Source organism: Leptopilina heterotoma, unplaced genomic scaffold (genome assembly GCF_015476425.1).
Source record: "Leptopilina heterotoma isolate Lh14 unplaced genomic scaffold, ASM1547642v1 Lhet_77, whole genome shotgun sequence".
Taxonomy (NCBI): Eukaryota; Metazoa; Arthropoda; class Insecta; order Hymenoptera; family Figitidae; genus Leptopilina; species Leptopilina heterotoma.
The window spans coordinates 402,074-420,492 of record NW_025111177.1 but is presented as its reverse complement, the minus strand read 5'-3'; the positions used below and the strand labels follow the sequence as shown (position 1 = coordinate 420,492).

Sequence of the window (18,419 nt, the reverse complement as noted above, 5' to 3'; positions counted from 1 at the left end):
AATTTCATTAAAATTTTTTAAAAACATTTAAATTTTGTCGAGAAATTTTATTACGATAAGAGAATTGAATTCTTGATAAGAATTCCAGCGAATAATTTTCTTATTTATTAAAATAATGAAATTTAATTCATGCCAAGAATTTTGTTATTGTTGAAAATTAATGAATTTCTGCAAAGAATTATATTAAAATTCTAGAAAAGCTTGAAATTCCTTTTATTTAGAAAATATAATTAAAATTGTTTTAAAAACATTTGAATTTCTGTGTAAAATTTTTTTGTTTATAAAAATAATTGAATTCCTGTAAAAAAAAAAATTATAGAAAAATTTGTAAGTAATTGAATTCCTGTGAAATTTTTTATTATTTAAGAAAACAATTAAATTTTTTCCTACAATTTAATCAAAAAAAAATTTTTTTTTAAATTCAATTCTTTTGTGAAGAATTTTTTTGTTTATGAAAATAATTAGCTTCTTGAGAAGATTTTTATTAAAATTTTTGATAGTAATTGAATTATATTAGAATTATACTAAAACTATCTTGAAAATAATTGAATTCTTTAAAGGAATTTAATTACTGAAAATTTTTACTGAAAATAATTGAATTCTATCAATGAATTTCATTACAATTTTTGAAAATATTTAAATTTTGTCGAGAAATTTTATTACGATAATTTTGCTAAGAATTTTATTATTTATTAAAATAATTGAATTATTTCCCAGAATTTTATTAAAATTTTTGACAATAATTGAATGTTGGAGAAGAATTTTATTATAAAAAAATAATTGAATTCTTGACAACAATTAAAAAAAAAATTTTTGAAAATAATTCAATTCTTGACAATTAAAAAAAAAATTTTTTGAAAATAATTGAATTTTGCAAAGAATATTATGATAATTCCTGAAACATTTTCAAAATTCAATTATTTCTATGGAAATTGTAATTATTTGAAACTTTTCCATAATTCAATTATATTTCTTTAGTTTTCAACTAAAATTCTTCTCTAAATCAATAATTTTTAATAATTAATTAACAATATTAAAAAATTCAACTAATTTCAAAAGAATTTGAATAATTAAAATTTTTTTTAAAAAGTCAACTTTTTTAATATTTTTAAATAAATTTCTTTTAAAATTCAAAATAATATGAAATTTTGCAAAGAAATTAATTAGAATTTTTAAGAATAATTGAATTCAGGTATATTTTATTAAAATTCCATTGTAAATAATTCATTTATTGCAAATATAATTTAAAATAATTAAAATTCTGACAAGAAATTTATAAAATTTTTTTAAATAATTAAATTCTTGCGAATTTTATAAAAATTTTTTAATGATTTTTTTCGACAAATTTTATGTCAATTTTATTTTAAATTTAAATAATTGAATTCCTGTAAAAATTTTTTTTTCAGTTATGAAAATAATTGAATGTTTGCGTAGAATTTTATCAAAAAAATTTTTTTTAATTAATTTGAATTCATGTGAAATTTTTATCCGCATTTTTTTCTGTTATGAAAATAATTGAATTTTTGCCTAGAATTTTAACATTTAAAAAATTGATAATAATTAAATTTTTGCTAACAATTTTATATACTACGTAATCATTATAATTTAAAAATATTCAGCATTCTACTTTTAATAGAAATTTAAAGGAAAAAAAAATTTTCTAAATGAAAAATTTCAAGTGCACTTGACAGAACGTTGCTCGCTTAATGTGTGTATAAATTTCATTCACATATTCACGACCTAATACTGTTTGCTTTTTTTTTTTAGTTAACATTATTACGCGAGTGGTCTCATTAAAAATGATATAAGAGAGTAAAAGCTTTTTTACAATAATAACCAAATATTTTAATAAATACTACAATTAATTTACAGTAATCGTGATATGGTATTTATATTTTATTATTATATTTTATTTTTATATTTTTTATTATTTTATTATTATTATATTTTATTTTTGTATTTTTTATTATTTTACTATTATATTATATTTTATTTTTGTATTTTTTTATTATTTTATTATTATTATATTTTATTTGTTATTAATTTACATATATTTAATTTTGACACGTGGATCGTAGTATAAGTAAAATAATATTCGAACATTTCTCATTTTTTTCCTTTATTTGTATAATGAAAAAAGAAAAGAGAATTTGAAGCACTCTTTTCAGTAGATAAATGTAAATAAACCCTAAATTATAAAAAGAACGTGTCGACAAATTTTGCTATAGCAAAAGCAGGGAGCAAAAGTCTATAATAAAAAAAAATCTTCAAAGGACATTGATCTTCTCTGTCATTTTATCTATTCACGAAAAAAAATTACCTGGATCTGATCAAATAAATTTTTTCCACTTTTTTCTCTCTTACCATTTTTTTTAACTTTTTTCAAATTTGATGATTTAAAATATGCGTTTAAAATTTAAGGACGAAAAATAAACGTTAGGACACTAACCTCAAAGTTGTAGTTTACCGGTTTATTTGATTTATTATTAAAATAAATCATTTTGGCGACAAAAAATACCGATTAGGATTTATAATCGGTTCTTTATTCTCTTTCCAAGTGTCTAATAGCTATTATTGTAAATATTGACAACTTAACAGTTTATTAATTGAATCTAATAAATGCTGAACGCAATTTATTTATCTAAAAACTTTTGACTTTTTCGAAAATAATTGTTTGTTTACTTTTGTAGAGGTTGATATTTAAAATTTCTACCTTACCGACAAATAGGCAACCAGTTGAACTTCGCTGCAACTTTAAGGCATTCAATTATTCAATTAAAAAGAATTCAATTTCTTTTATTTCAAGAAACAAAAAAAAATTTTGTAAAATATAAATAGATCAGGAAGAAAATAATATAATGTGGTAAATAATAATAAATTAATAAAATTGTAAAGAGTAAATTTTAAATTTGTGAATTGATAGTAATTTAAACCTCTACTAAGACGTCAAGACTATGTAAATGGACTAATGGTAAAAAAGTACTTCACTTATTGTTTCTAAATGGTTGTAATTACTGCCAATAATTAGTAGATTACCTGTTATTTTCGCGTTTCGCCTGTTTTTGTTTTTCAAACCTCTTAATATCAATCTTATCTATCTCATATATTCATATCAGATTAATCATCAGATGGCGTTGTTTCGCGCGTCATTCTTGTCATTCTCAGCATCATTGTCATTTTAGTTACACCCATATAGTAATTTAGTATATACATATATAATAATATAAACTTAATAATAAAAAAACTCCAACTGATAAGCTTACAAACCGTAAACGCCTTTTATTTGCACACCGGATGATGATAAAAGGCGCATTGTTTTAAACAATTCATTTTCCAAAGTGTAATTTTTCAGCAGTGGAAAAATTGGAAACTGAAAAATCTGACACAAATGCCATAAATGGCACATGGATGAATTGAATGTTATTCCAAAGTGTTTGCTGGGAATAAAATTGCATTGGAGAATATATATTTTATAAATATATACATGCATGTGTGAATCATCGTAAATGAAAGTGTTATTAACCGAGAAGTGATCTTAACCTAAAAAAAATCATTTTGACAAGTGTATAATATTTTTGCCAAAATCTGTGGTTTTTCTAAACTCTTCAAAACGGAGAGACGAAAGTATTTTCGTTTTCGTAAGAAAATGAGTTTGAGTATCAGTAAGTTTTTTTCCAAAAAGAAACATCACAGTGGAAATCATCTGGAGACGTTGAATACTGCTGCTGAAATTGGACTTCCTACAAATGTCTCACATCAGTTTCATGTCAGTAAAAATAAGTTCACAGGTTAGTATAATTTTATGATTTATGTCCCCAACGTTCTAAACGTTCAAATTAAGAAAATTTTATTACAATTCGTCAAGTGAAAGATTAAAATTGATTTTAAAACATTTCGTTATTGTCTTTATCGCATTTTTGAATTTTGAAAACAAAAAAGTACTTTATTCGAACGTTAGGAATTTTTGGGTCTTCTCTTAAGTTCTATTTTTAGCATAAGTCAAGGGGGTCTGATTTGGAATTAAAAATTTAGTATGTTTTGTACTCGGTAAATACTAAATCGAAAAGGTAAAAAAGAATTTACTTTAAAAATATGAGAATGAATTAATTTGGAAAATTAAGTTCGAAGTGAATGTTTGGATTTAATTTTTGAATTTAATTTTCCAGGACAATTGGAGGGCCTTCCAGACCCGTGGATTCGATTATTAAATGCACAAATTACAAAATCGGAGCAAACGCAACATCCGACGGCAGCTTTACAGGCTATTAAGTATTATAATTATTCGATTAAGAGAAAACCACAAGAGGAGGTTTTCAAACCGTTTGTAACGCAAGATCTAATCGAGGAAGAGTCACAGGAAATCGATAAGATCTTGGCGAAAAAATATCAATCCGGAGGTTCTGATGGCTCGGCTTCTGCGAGTTCCACTGACAGTCAGGTATTAATTAGTGAATTTTTTGATTTCTTAATTTCGACTTATTTTCAAAAGATACGATGTTTAGCTAACTATTTTCAAAAAAGCTTCTTCTTTCAATTTATTTTGATAAAATGCGACTATTTTGAATTTTTTTTTTCAAATATTTCGAAAAATACAATTTCTTTTTCTGTAAAATGCTACTTATTTTCATTTTTAAAGCGTAAAAGATAACGTGAGTCAAATCTTTCTCCCTAAAGTCAAGTCCAAAGATATTTTAGGGAATTTTGTCCAAATTAGAGGGAAAAAATATTAAAAATCTAAAAATTATAGAAAAATTCTTGTTTTTTGATAAACATTCTAAAAAATTAAACTGTCCTATTTTTTCACATTTAAAAACTTGAAAAAATTGAAAAGATACAACTTTAATTTTTATATATACCTAAGAAAATTTTTTTTTATATTTTATTGAATTGTAAATTGTATTTTAAGTGAAATTTCTTTTATTTTATGGAATAATTCAATTTTCAAATAATCTGATAAATATTATCAAAAAATATTCAATTAGATAAGAATATTTGTTTTATTGAAAAATTCTAATACACATTTCTTTTTTTGAAATTAGTTATTTATTTGTACATAATTTAAAAAAAAATGCAATTTTCGTAAAATCGAATAAAAAACAATTGCATTTTAATTAAACTTTCTTTCTATTTCTAAAGAGCTTTCTGCTATTTGGAATAATTTTATTCTCAAAGAATCTAATAAAAATTATCAAAAATAATTGAATTAGAGAAAAATGAGTTAAAAATTTCCGAAAAATAATTGAATATTTATAGAAATTTTAGAAATAATTCAATTTCAAAAAGTTTTAAATTAAATTGTAATAAACATTTCAATTTTTTTTTTTGTAAATCAGTTGAATTTTAAAAAGAATTATTTGAATAATTCCGGAATAATTGAATTTTTTTTGTAAAATTGAATTTAGCAATTATTTTTCGAGAATTTTCTTTTTTTCTTTGAATAATTGAATTCTCAAAGAATTTTTTCAAAAATTACAAAAAAAATATTTTATTTAAAAAGAATTTGCATTAAAATTTTTTAAAAGAATTGAATTTTTTTGAATTTAATGAATATTATCAAAAATAATTGCATTTTTTTTAATTTAATGAAAATTATTAAAAATAATTGATTTTTTTTAATGTAATGAAAATTATCAAAAATAATTATATTTAGAGAAGAATGAGTAAAAGATTTAAGAAAATAATTGAATATCTGAAGATTTGTAGTAGATATTTTTGGAAATAATTGAATTTTAAAAGGTTTTCCATTAAAATTTCTCCAGAATTGAATTTTGAATAATTTCAATTAAAAATTATACAACTTTTTGCTCTTTGAAAAATTGTAATTCAAATTTTTTTTAAATTAGTTATTTATTAGTAATTTTTTTCGAGTTTTTTCAATATACATCGAATTGAATAGTTTTCGAATAATTATGAAATTTCGTAAAATTTAATTGTAAACGATTTTTATAGAATTATTTTCGATAAACTTTCTTTTTTTCATTGAATAATTAAATACTCAAAGAATTTTTGCAAAAGTGATTAATAATTGATTTAAAGAAGAATTTTAGAAATATATTCTACAGAATAATTGAATTTTTAAAAGTTACAGTAGAATTTTTTTTTAATAATTAAATTTCAAAAAGGTTTCAAAAGTTATTAATTTTTTATCGCAACTTATGTAGAAGTTTAATTACCTTTATTTTAATATTTATTTTAAAAATTTATTAAAATTTTCAATATTTTTAGTTAAAAATTCTAATTTTTGAATTTTGAAAAAATGATAATTTTTTTATAAAGTAATTTTTTTTGAAAAGGTTTTGAATTAAAATTTTAGGAAATTTTAATTAAACTTTGTTGAATTATTAAATGCTTAAAGAATTTAATTAAAATTATAAAAAATATTTGAATTAGAGAAGAATGAGTTAAAATTTTTTGATAATAATTGAATTTTATGAGTTTTCTTAACAATTTTTATGAATAAATTTTTAGAAAATTGAAATTAATTTTAATTAATAATTCTGAACAAAATCGTTATATTTTGCAGAATTTTATTACAATTTTTCAAAAATAATTGTGTTTTTGATGAAAAATGTGAAAAAATGTTTTCTTTGAAAATAACTGAATTTTACAAAAACTGAATTGAAATTAATGATGAGAATAAGGGAAAAATTTAATAACTTGCCTTGAAATCAGTAAAAAGTCAATCCTAAGTCTGAAATTGAAAACCAAGATTGTTTTCAATTTTTAGTTCGTATAAATTTTTTTTTTGCGTTTCAATGTCAATCCCATGTCTGGAATTAAAAAACCAAGGTTGTTTTTCAATTTTCAATTCCTATTAATTCGTTTCTCCTTCGACAGATTCAAAGGGTACCAGAATTACCGCCGAAATTGGGAAAACCACCGAAACCAGCCCCACGTCAACACACACGAACGGAGAAAACATTGACTGAAATATTGGAGGATTTAAGTAATTATCAAATAGACGATAATTCTCCCGACGAAATTCACGTGCCTCAAGAGCAATTCATACCCGACGCAGAGGAAAGTCCCGTCCTTCGACGTAAAGCCGAGTCAATAATCACAAGACTCGGCGACGAGGAAGTTTTCGAAGAACTCCGCCGAATTTGTAACTGTAACGATCCAAATCATCGTTTCAAACGAAGTAAAGAAGTCGGTGCAGGTGCATCAGGAACTGTCTTCATTGCCACCGACTTAACGAACGGCGAAAAAGTAGCGATCAAAATAATCGATCTCTCCAAACAATTAAAAAAAGAACTCATCCTCACCGAGATAAAAGTTCTCAAAGAATTCCAACATCCAAATCTTGTAAATTTCCTCGACGCCTATCTTCTCGACGAGCATCTCTGGGTAATTATGGAATTACTCGAGGGCGGACCACTCACGGACGTCGTCACCGAGACTGTGATGAAGGAGGCGCAAATCGCCGCCGTTTGTCGTGAAGTTCTCAAAGCCATAAGTTTCCTCCACTCGAAGGGAATTATTCATCGTGACATTAAATCGGACAATGTTTTATTGGGAATGAGGGGTGAGGTGAAGGTGACGGATTTTGGATTTTGTGCGAATATCGTTGGCGATGAGAAGAGGCAGACAATGGTTGGCACTCCATATTGGATGGCACCGGAAGTTGTCACTAGGAAACAATACGGAAAGAAGGTGGATATTTGGTCATTGGGAATAATGGCGATTGAAATGATTGAAGGTGAGCCGCCTTATATGAACGAAGCTCCACTTCGTGCTCTTTATTTAATCGCCTCGGCAAATGGAAAACCATCGATTCCAAGGTGGAACACTTTGAGTCCGATCTTTCAAAATTTCCTCGAATGCTGCCTCGCCGTTGAGGTTGACGAGCGATCGTCTGCCGAGGAATTACTCGCACATCCCTTCCTCGACAATTGTGCCGAACTGAGTAGTCTTAATCCGCTCATTCGAGCGGCGCAAAAAGTTTTACACAAGGCTTTTTAAAATTTATTTTTTAAAATTGATTTTTAAATTTATTTTTAAATTTATTTTTCAATTTATTGTTAAATTTATTTAAAAAGCCTTGAAATTTATTTTTCTATTCGAAAAATTCTTCTTAGATTTTTCTCAGTAGAGGAAAGTGCCACAATTTTCACGCATCACAGTTTTATTCATTGACTTTTGAATTGCTATCAATTTGAAAAAAGAATATTTGAAAAAATCTAATTTCAAAGAGCGCTTTGGAAATTTTTCCAATTAAAGATTTGAACCTTTTGAATTCAAACGGATTTTTGTTACTTTAATACAGAAAACAGTAAAAAAAATCCGAAAAACGGAAAATTTAATTTTTTTCAAATATACCGACGAGTCAGTGAATTGAGACACTATAAAAAAATCAAATACTGTAAATTTAGATTAATTGAAAAAAGAAAGAATTTATCAACTTCAGACGTGAAAAAATTCATAGAATTGAATTTACTTTTTCAAACGCTAAAAATATGAATTAAAAACAAATTCATTAAGATTCAAAAAAAAAGTTGATTTTAACGTATCTTAGTCGAATAAAATACTCTCCTCTACTTTTTATTCGCGCATAAAGAACAAGCAAACAAAGTAGTGCCAATTTTATTTAGAGAGGCCAGTCACAATTCTGTATTAAGATTTAGTATTAATTAGGGGACCAAACTTTATATGAAATTGATTTTTTTAAAGAAACCAAATTTTATAAAAGAATTTTACACAATTTTTTTTAGCCTTTTTACTATTAAATATTAGACAAAAAAAAATAAAAAATGTGCCTGAGAGCATTTTTGATTGCTCAACGCTAAATGCTAATTAACCCATATTACTTAGTATATTATGTATATAAATAGAATTTATTTAACACAATTGAGGGAAGCAAAGATGTATTTTTACTTCTATATATAAATATATTTAATTTAGATTGTATTTTTAAAAATGAAAAAAAGGAAAAATTAATCGAAAATTAGACTGTGATATAAACGTGGTCTTGTTGATATATATAGAAAAAAAAAAGAAAAACGCAATTTTTTTAACCAATGTAACCGTGGAAAATAAAATGGACAATAAATACATTATTTACAAGTCGAGAATTTTGTTTTCAATTATTAAATTTGTAAACGTAACAAAAAAAATTAAATTCTAGTAAAAAATTCTGGAAAATTTAAATAAATTCAAGTATTTTTGGAATTTTTAACTGAAATTCTTCTCAATTTTTGAGAATTCAAATATTCGAAGAAAGGAAAAAGAAAAAAACAGAAAAAGAAAAAAGTTTACGATTTAATTTTATTAGTGAAACAAATTGAAAATCATTTTGAATAACAATTTTTTTGAAAAACTAACGTTTTCGATATTTTAGAAATCTAATTTTCTAAATTTTCAATTTCAAACCTTTTAAAAAAAAAATTATTTCTAAAAAAAACTGTAATTTTTTCAAAATTAAAAAATTCGAATTTTTAACTAAAATTATTTAAAATTTTTATGATTTTCATGATTTTTACAAATAAATATTTAATATTTAAAGAAATTTAAATATTTAAATATAAACTTTTACATAAATTGTAGTTGCGATGAAAAATTAATAAAATTTGAAAAATTTTGAAATTTAATTATTTCTAAAATTTTAAATTTCATTGTTTTATTATTTATAAAATTGTAACTTCCAAAAAAATTCAATTCTTTTGTGGAATATATTTCTAAAATTCTTCATTAAATCATAATATTGGCAAAAAGAAAAAAAAAAACATTTTTACTGAAAACATTTTTACTGAAAATTATTAAATTTAAATGAAACAATGTTCTTAATAATTTATTACAGAATTTTGTGTTGAGAAAGTAATTCTAGATAATGGTAGCACTTACTATTATTGTGCAGATGACATTCCAGAAGAGAAGGATTAAAAAATTTTGGTCAGAATATTTTTTAGCTCATATCTTTTGCTTCAGAAATATATTTAAAATTAATTAAATTATTCGTGAAGAAAAACTCAAGTTGTAAAAATCTGAAATTAATTAATTAATTTTTAATAATTATTTTACAAAGTTCTTTGGGAATAAATTATTTGAACAATAAGAGAAATTTCATCGAAATTAATTCTGAAGTACAATTTCACAAAATTTTAATTATTCGAAAACTCAATTAAATATTTTTAAATTTAACTAATTTCGAAAAACAATTTGAAATAAATTGTAATCGCATACTCTTACAAAATTTAATTATTTTTGTAATTTTTAAGTATAAAATTATTCTCCAAATAATTTAAAATAAATTCAATTTTTATATTCTGTAAAGCAAAATTATTGTCAGAACTAGAAAAAATACGTTTTCTACAAAAATTCGTGATTTTAAAGTTAATGGAATATAAAAGAAAAACGCAAATTTTAACCAATGTAACCGACAAAAAAAACTGAACAATAAATACTTTATTTACAAGTCAATTTACAGTTTCCGGTAATTGAATTCCATATTGCGGCTTCAGGGTGTTAATTAAAATACGAAGCAAATTGATTAAAATTCCCTTTTTTTTTTTGGTTTTGAAGTAACATATGCTCTTTGTACTCAAATTGGAACCAATGCTTTGGTCTTACATTTTATTTTATATAAGGTTTCTAGCTACGTTGCAGACTGAACTATCGAGTTCTTATTTCTTAATTGGACAACTATTATTTATAATTATTTCTAATTACTTTCATTTGTTGAGTTGGGAATAATTTTTTGATGAACTCGTTAGCAAACTGCGACATCCGATCGAAGGATCGGCTTGAGACTTAACAAAATTTTCTAGAAAAAAACTCGAAAGAGTTCTCCGCATTTGTACAGTGAATTGTTTCTCTCTTGAAGGCAGTGCGAGTTTTTTTTATGGAAACTTGCAAATTACAATTCGTGTATTTAATATTAATTAATTAATTAATTAATTAATAATATTTATTCGCGTCGGTATCGCTTTGCTTGAGCTCTGCCCACTGCTAGGAAAGTGGGTTCCTCTAACATGGCACGAAGAACTGCCAAAAAATCGGCAGCTTGATCCTCGTCGATCGCTCGTCGATCGTAGGATAATGTTACTGTCATTAAAGTCGATTTCGTTAGCGAGACATCTGAAAAAGACGAGATTAACCTTAGAAAAAATTTAAAATCAACCGCTTGAATATTTTTTTAAATTATGAGTATTAATTTAATTAAATTAATTAATTAAATTCAATTAATTTATTTATTTTAATTCAATTTAATTAATTAAAGTAATATCAGTATTATTTAATTAAATACAAATTGTTGAGTAGAAAGTTAAATTTAATTGCTAATTAAACTATTATATTTTGAATTTACCTAATTCTGCTCTACCAGTTCCAACCGCCAAAATAGCAGTTTGTGGTGGATTTATGATGGCGGAAAATTCGGAAATACCGAACATTCCAAGATTGGAGATCCTTTAAATAGAAATTTTTGTTAGTAATCAAATTTTTAATCAGAAATTGTAAAAAAAAATTATTTTTACTAAAAATAGAAACAGAGCTGCCACAAAAACATAATTTTATTTCTCCTTAATTTCGAGAAAAACAATTGTTAGTTAAAGGTATGAAAAAATTAAAATTTTCAAACATTTTAATTAGAAATCTTTTCAAAATTCAATTATTTCTAAAAATTCAAACTATTGCTTTTAATATTCAATTTTATCTAAAATTTTAACTGAAATTCATTATTAAATCAATTTTTTATTACAAAATTCTACGAGAATTCGAATATTTAAAAGTACAAAAATAAATAATTTATTGAATAATTGAATGTTTCTGAAAATTGAATTCTCTTTAAGAATTTAATCAACAAATTTTTAAATAATTGAATTCTTTCAACGAATTTTAATAAAATTTTTAAGATTAATTACAATTTTCGAAAAATTCGAGTTTTGTCCTTCATGAAAATAATTGAATTCTTCTGAAGGTTTTTTTTTTATTATTTATAAAGATAATTGAATTCTTGGCAAGAATTTTATTGAAAGTTTTGAAAATAATGAAATTTACGCGAAGAATTTTATAAAATTTATAGAAAATAATTGAATTTTTTAGAGAAATTTTATTAAAATTTTTGAAAGTACATAATTGAATTTCTACGAAAAATTTTATAAAAAAATTTGAGAATAATTGAATTCCTGCTAAAAATTTAGTTATTTTTAAAAATAATAGAATTTCTGCGAAGAATTTTGTCATTTATTAATTTTAATAAAAAAAAAATTTTATTTATTTTAATTCGAATATTTTCGAAGAATTTTCTAAAACATTTTGAAAAAAATTTAATTTCTACTAAGAGTTTTGTTCTTTATGAAAATAGTTGAATTCTTATGAAGAATTTTATAAAATTTTAAGAAAATAATTGAATTTTTGAGAGAAATTTTATTAAAATTTTTTAAAATAATTGATTTTTTGCGAAGAATTTTATGAAAAAATTTGAAAATAATTGAAATTCTACTAGAAATTGTTATTTTTTTTAAAGAATTGAATTCTTGACAAGATTTTAATGAAGTTTTTGAAAATAATTGAATTGTTGACAAGGATTTTATAAATATTTTAAAAATAATTGAAATTCTAAGAAAAACTATTATTTTTCTAAATAATTGGATTCTTGACAAGATTTTAATGAAATTTTTAAAAATAATTGAATTCTTGACAAGAATTTTATAAATATTTTAAGAGTAATTGAAATTCTACTAAAAATTGTTATTTTTTTAAAGAATTGAATTCTTGACAAGATTTTAATGAAATTTTTGAAAATAATTGAATTCTTGACAAGAATTGTATAAAAAATCTAGAAAATAATTCAATTCTTGCTAAAAATAATTAATCTTATGAATTCTAAAAATTTGATTTTTTCCATTACTTTTAATAAAAATTCCTGACTTTTCCCTGAATTTTCTGACCTGTGGCAACCCTGAAAAAATAGGAGCTAATTTCCTTACGTGAAGGATCCTCCTTGAAATTCTTGAGGTTTCAATTTTCCTTCTCGAGCCTTAACAGCGAGTTCTCGAATATTTGCTGAGATATCACTGAGACTTTTAGTTGCAGCATTAAAAACAATAGGAGTAATCAATCCGTTTGGAGTTGCAACCGCCACTGAAACGTCTACACTCGGAGCTCGTACCGTCTAAAAATTTTAATTAATTACGATTAATATAATTATTAAAAAATAAAATTAATTAATTAAAAGGGAAAATTTCCTTTAATTATATTTTTACCTGTCCATTTTGATATAAACAATTAATATCCGGACATTCCAGAAGAGCGTGAGCAACTGCTTTTGTTATAAAATCATTAACCGATACTTTCACATTATCAGCCAGAAGTTTACTCCGTACTTCATTAAGTTTGTCAATTTTAATTTGTATACTCGCGTAGGAATGAGGAATATTGCTCTGGAAAAAATCTCCACATTACTTCTCAACAATCTAATAATTAAAAATCTGAAATTTTTAAAATACCAAATCAATACCTTCGATTCTCCGAGTCGTTTTGCAATGACGGCCCTTATATTCGAAACTTCTAGGTCTTTGTAAGTAGATGGACCAGTTGATCTTCTCGTTCGAGTCGAAACAAATGATTCTGCAGTCTTTGTTGCTCCCGGCGTGCTTTCTGTACCCGATTTCAGAGTGAGTTTTTGAACGTTATTACTTTGGATAAACGTTAAAACATCACTTTTCAATAGACGATTCGGTCGGCCAGTTCCTTTAACAGATCCTGAACTTAAGCCGTATTCTTCCAGAAGTCGCTTCACAGCCAGGCCGTAAACTCTGCGAAAAATTCAATCAAACGTTAATCAAACTACGAAATTAATTATTTTATAAATTAAATAAATTAAATATGTTGAAAAAAGTGTATAAATTTATATTAAATGTATTTTAAAAGTATACGAATTTAAATGAAGAATATTCAAAAATATACGAATTTAAATTAAGTATATTTAAAAATAGACGAATTTAAATCAAACATATTTGAAAAATATAAATTTAAATTAAATATTAATTAAAAAATATGTGAATTTAAATTAAATATTTTTAAAAATATATAAATTTAAATTAAATATATTTAAAAAATTATAAATTATGTGTTTAATTACTGGCCACTCGGTGGAGGTTTGGAAGAAGGAGACGAAGCTGCAGGGGCAGAAGTGGCTTTTTCCGGGGCGGGAGCTTTCGCTGCCGGACTTGCACCCGCTGCGGCTGGTTTCGTCACAACGGGAACGACCACAGATTTCAAATCCATTCCCTTTTCGACTACAATTGCTATTAATTGTCCAACTTCAGCTTGCGCGCCTTCGGGAACCTTGAAAATTGTTTCATCGTTAATTAAAAATTCCTTCTACACTTTTTTTCCAAAAAGAAAATAGTTCAAAGAACACAAAAAAATCTCCAGAGAAAACAAAGAAATCTCTGGAGAAAACAAAGAAAATTTAGAGAAAACTTTCAAGAATACAAAAAAAGTCAAAGAAAATTTAGAGAAAACTTTCGAGAAAACAAACTTCGAGAAATCTCCAAAGATAGCAAAGAAAGTAAAGTCCTCAAAGAAAACGAAAAAAAGGAAAAATTTTCAAAAGCAGAAAAAAGAGGACAAAAAAATTTGAAGTACCAAAAATTTGGCAATGACTCCCTCCTCATCCATTTCGAATGTCATGACAGCCTTGTCGGTTTGGATTTCAGCGATTGCATCGCCAGGTTCAATTCCATCGCCTTCCTGTTTCAACCATTTCACAATCGTTCCCGAAGTCATTGTCGGAGAAAGTGCCGGCATTGCAACATTTTGTCTTGAAAAAGTAAAGGAAAAAAATTAATAGAAAAATAAAGGGAAATTTTCCTCAGAAATGAAGAGAAATATTTTTTTTACGAACTGTCCAGGAGGCGGTTCAGCAGCCTCTACAGGAGCCGAAGTAGCGGCAGGCGCTGTAGATGGTGCACTAGCCGATGATGAAGCAGAATCAGGCATTTCCACACTTTTCCAATCCTCATCAGCGTCGACCACTAACGCTATCAAATCTCCGACTTTTATATCTTTTACCCCTTCTTTAACCTGGTAAATAAATATAAAATTAAATAAATATCTTAAATAAATAGCTACTATTTAATTAAATATTCAATTTACTGTAAAAAGTTTTAATATTTTAATAAATATTCATTAATATATAAAATATTATTAAGACAATTTTGAGGAAAGTCAAAAGAAACCTACGATTATTTTGGCAAAAATGCTTTCATCGTCAAATTCCATAGTGATCACTGCTTTATCGGTCTGAATGTCAGCGAGAGCATCTCCTGGAGCAATTGGATCTCCTTCCTTTTTCATCCATTTGACAATTGTCCCCGTCTCCATTGTAGGAGAAAGTGAAGGCATTAAAATGGGTTTGCCCTTCACTGTAAATAAAAATAACAAGTAAATAATAACTTCAATTTACTCTAATTTAAAAAAAATTGTCAAAACCATCAAAAGTTCAACTCGAACTAGAGATCGAGTTTTTAACCTAAAATAACCTTGAATCTTGATGGAAAGAATACACCATCACAACTTGAAAATAAAAAATATAATTACAATAAAACGAAACAGTAAAAAATATTAATTCTCGAAAAATTGTTCATTAAATAACACCTCGATATTTCGGATGAAAAAGAAATTTTGACAGCTACCGTACAATTCGCACAAATTTTTGATTGCATAACCAAAATAGATAATTAAAAATAAAAATAATTGATAATTTCAATAAAGACACTGTGGAAGATTAAATATTTAATAGCAAAATTAAAATTCATGTATTAATTTCTAAGAAATAATAAGTTATTTCGACATGTGAAGTATTTTGAACATAACCTCACTTTTCGAGTTAATACAAAATTCACTTAATTTTTGTTAATATTAACTTACCGTCGAATATTTGACTTGTGTGAAAACATAATCGTTGAAGATTCGTTGGTAAGGTAATGTGTGGCACTTTCCGATTTATAAATCTCAATGAAAACAATCCGAATTTACATCTCACCATTTGCGCCATTTTTTTATTGATGTTAGTAGCAGACGACGTCCGACGTCCTCGCAGTGACCTCTAAAGTCTTTAATTTTTAATATTTTCCTATTTTTTTTCTTTCTTATCATTAATTAATCTTTTAAACCAATTAATTATTAATTCTAAACCAATTAAACCTTTTAAACCATAATTTAAATTTAAATCATAATTAACAATCTAAATAAGTATTAAAAACAAAAGTATTAATGGTATTAACAAAATATAATTATGTACATTTCTTTTACAACGTCACTTTTTTTACTTCTCAAGTTATTAATATTCATAATTCATCTTCTTTTTTTATTTTTTCAACTAATTCCTATTTTTGCATTTATTTTATTTTTTATATTTTTTCAAATTTATTCTTTATTTAATTCTACTTTTTTGAAATTTCCCGCCAGTCCGCCATCTCACGTGATTGCTTGAAACCGTCACGTGACAATTAGAATTTCGAGAAATAAATCGTCTTTAAAAATAAAATCCATTGTTTAATTAAAGCAAATGTTTTATTTCTATATTTTAATTTAGCTCTTTTGTATTTTCTGTCCGTATTTTCTTTCTATTAATTATTTCTTTGTCTCTCAATTTTAATTTCTACGTCTATTTTTTCGTAATTTCCCGCCATCTCACGTGGTTGGTTGGAAAGGGTCACGTGACAATTAGATTTGCTCGAGAATCTTTTTCTTTTTCTAATAATAAAAAAACATTGTTTAATAATGTAAATTTAATAGTGTGAATTATTTTCACTAAATTTACAAGTTTAGAATCTAAAATTTCCAATTTTTGAACATATTGCACTTAATTAAAGTCTTCCAAGTATTTTGAATTCAAGTGAACTATTTTTTCTACAGTTGGCAGCCATGATTAAATGTGCTTCAGTTCGGATCTCGGATTAACTGAAAGTGTGCGTGCATCATCCGCGTTGTTTTTGTCAATTAAATGGTGATTATAATAAAAATACTCGGAAAAAAAGAAAGAATTACGTGATTAGTACTTGTGGTTTATAATATTTACATAGAAGCACATGTGATTGGTGTATTAAAACGATTATCGGTGTGAAATGTGATAGTGCGCTTTGTTGTTTAGACACGTGGATTTTATCTCGATTTTACATTTTTGTTTTTTATTTTCATTATTACGATCTTATCGTTTGTTTTTACCCGAAAATTTTAAGTATCAATGAATGTTTATATGACGGTGTAAAAAATAGTGATTTTTTTAGTAATATTCATAGCTCGGTTATCTAACCTAATCAATTTTGTTTTACATGTGTTTTGTCATGAAAGTGAAGTTTGCAACGTTTATGATCGGCAAGTGATTATTATTGTTTTATGGAAATTCAACCTGAAAGAAGAAATTGGATATTTGGATTCATTTGGATTTCAACGATGGGACAAGAAGGCAGCAACGACGAATTAAAGTGAGTCTTTAAATATAAAATTTTTCTTGGTATGTAATTTATTTATTTTTCTTTATTGGTGCGAAATATTTCTATTTTGTTTCTCTTTGTCTTATCGTAGACAAAAAAAAGGTTAAAATGGATATGAAAAGGAGAGTAAAAGTTAAAAGTGGAAGACAAAAAAAACTTCCGGAATAATATTAAACCAAATTTAATTTATTTAAATCGTGAAACAAATCTTATGTACACGAACAATTTTGCAAGTTAAAAATCACAGCAAGTTGACAGCATAATTATTTCAAACACTTTTGAACTTTTATGTTTGCAACTTTTGTAAAAAAAAATGAACAGTCTATAACTTATATACAGAGGCAATAACTTATTAACAGTATTTACAGATTCTGCAAGAAACATATCGCTTTTTTTTCTTAAAATATTTTTTCAAAAAATATTTTTCTTTTGAAGACAATTTTTTTAATTAAAGACATTATTCGATTAAAGTTGATCGCTCATTGCAGATTTAAAAAAAAATTTTTTTTTTTACAATTTGTCACCTGGTCATAAATTTAGTCGATAAGTTCTCATTTCGTCATTAAAAAATCTAACTAGTGATTTAATTCGTTATAAATAGAAAAAAATCCGCTGTATTGAAAATAAATATTAAAATTCACTTTCGTTTCCTCGGGTAGAAAATTGAAAAATTGTAGAGATAAAAATTTCAGTTCGTATTAAAAGAACGAGATTATCAAAAAAATGAATCAGTCGAAAATCTCAACAGAAAAATAAATAAAAATCAACGGTATTTGATAAAAGTTTTTCTTTTTGAAGAACATAAACTGCTTCAAGGAAACAGTCGCACAATTTTCGCACAAGTTTTGAACTTCCTTTTGATCTTCAAAGACTAGATTTCCAGTCTATCTTCGAAATTCGGAAAAATATTCTCTTTAACTTTTCCAGTTTTAGATTCATTTAGTTTTATTTCCTTACTTATTACTGAATTTCAATCAA

General features: G+C 24.9%; 2 protein-coding genes across 2 annotated transcripts; one reads left to right on the top strand and one right to left on the bottom strand.

Annotated features, from left to right (window-relative positions):
* Positions 1 to 3,148: 3,148 nt before the first annotated feature.
* On the top strand, positions 3,149 to 9,068 carry LOC122510886 (serine/threonine-protein kinase PAK 2). The gene is made up of 3 exons (XM_043625827.1): positions 3,149 to 3,788; positions 4,167 to 4,438; positions 6,838 to 9,068. Exons 1-3 carry the CDS (start codon positions 3,647 to 3,649, stop codon positions 7,960 to 7,962), a joined length of 1,539 nt encoding a protein of 512 aa, XP_043481762.1. The 5' UTR covers positions 3,149 to 3,646; the 3' UTR covers positions 7,963 to 9,068.
* Positions 9,069 to 10,482: 1,414 nt separating this feature from the next.
* Positions 10,483 to 16,039, bottom strand: LOC122510906 (dihydrolipoyllysine-residue acetyltransferase component of pyruvate dehydrogenase complex-like). The gene is made up of 10 exons (XM_043625860.1): positions 15,874 to 16,039; positions 15,187 to 15,368; positions 14,849 to 15,027; positions 14,590 to 14,764; positions 14,081 to 14,286; positions 13,457 to 13,754; positions 13,203 to 13,379; positions 12,927 to 13,111; positions 11,303 to 11,403; positions 10,483 to 11,073 (listed from the first exon to the last, which is right to left on the bottom strand). The coding sequence occupies exons 1-10, from the start codon at positions 15,998 to 16,000 to the stop codon at positions 10,904 to 10,906; spliced, it is 1,800 nt and encodes a 599-aa protein (XP_043481795.1). The 5' UTR covers positions 16,001 to 16,039; the 3' UTR covers positions 10,483 to 10,903.
* Positions 16,040 to 18,419: the final 2,380 nt, after the last annotated feature.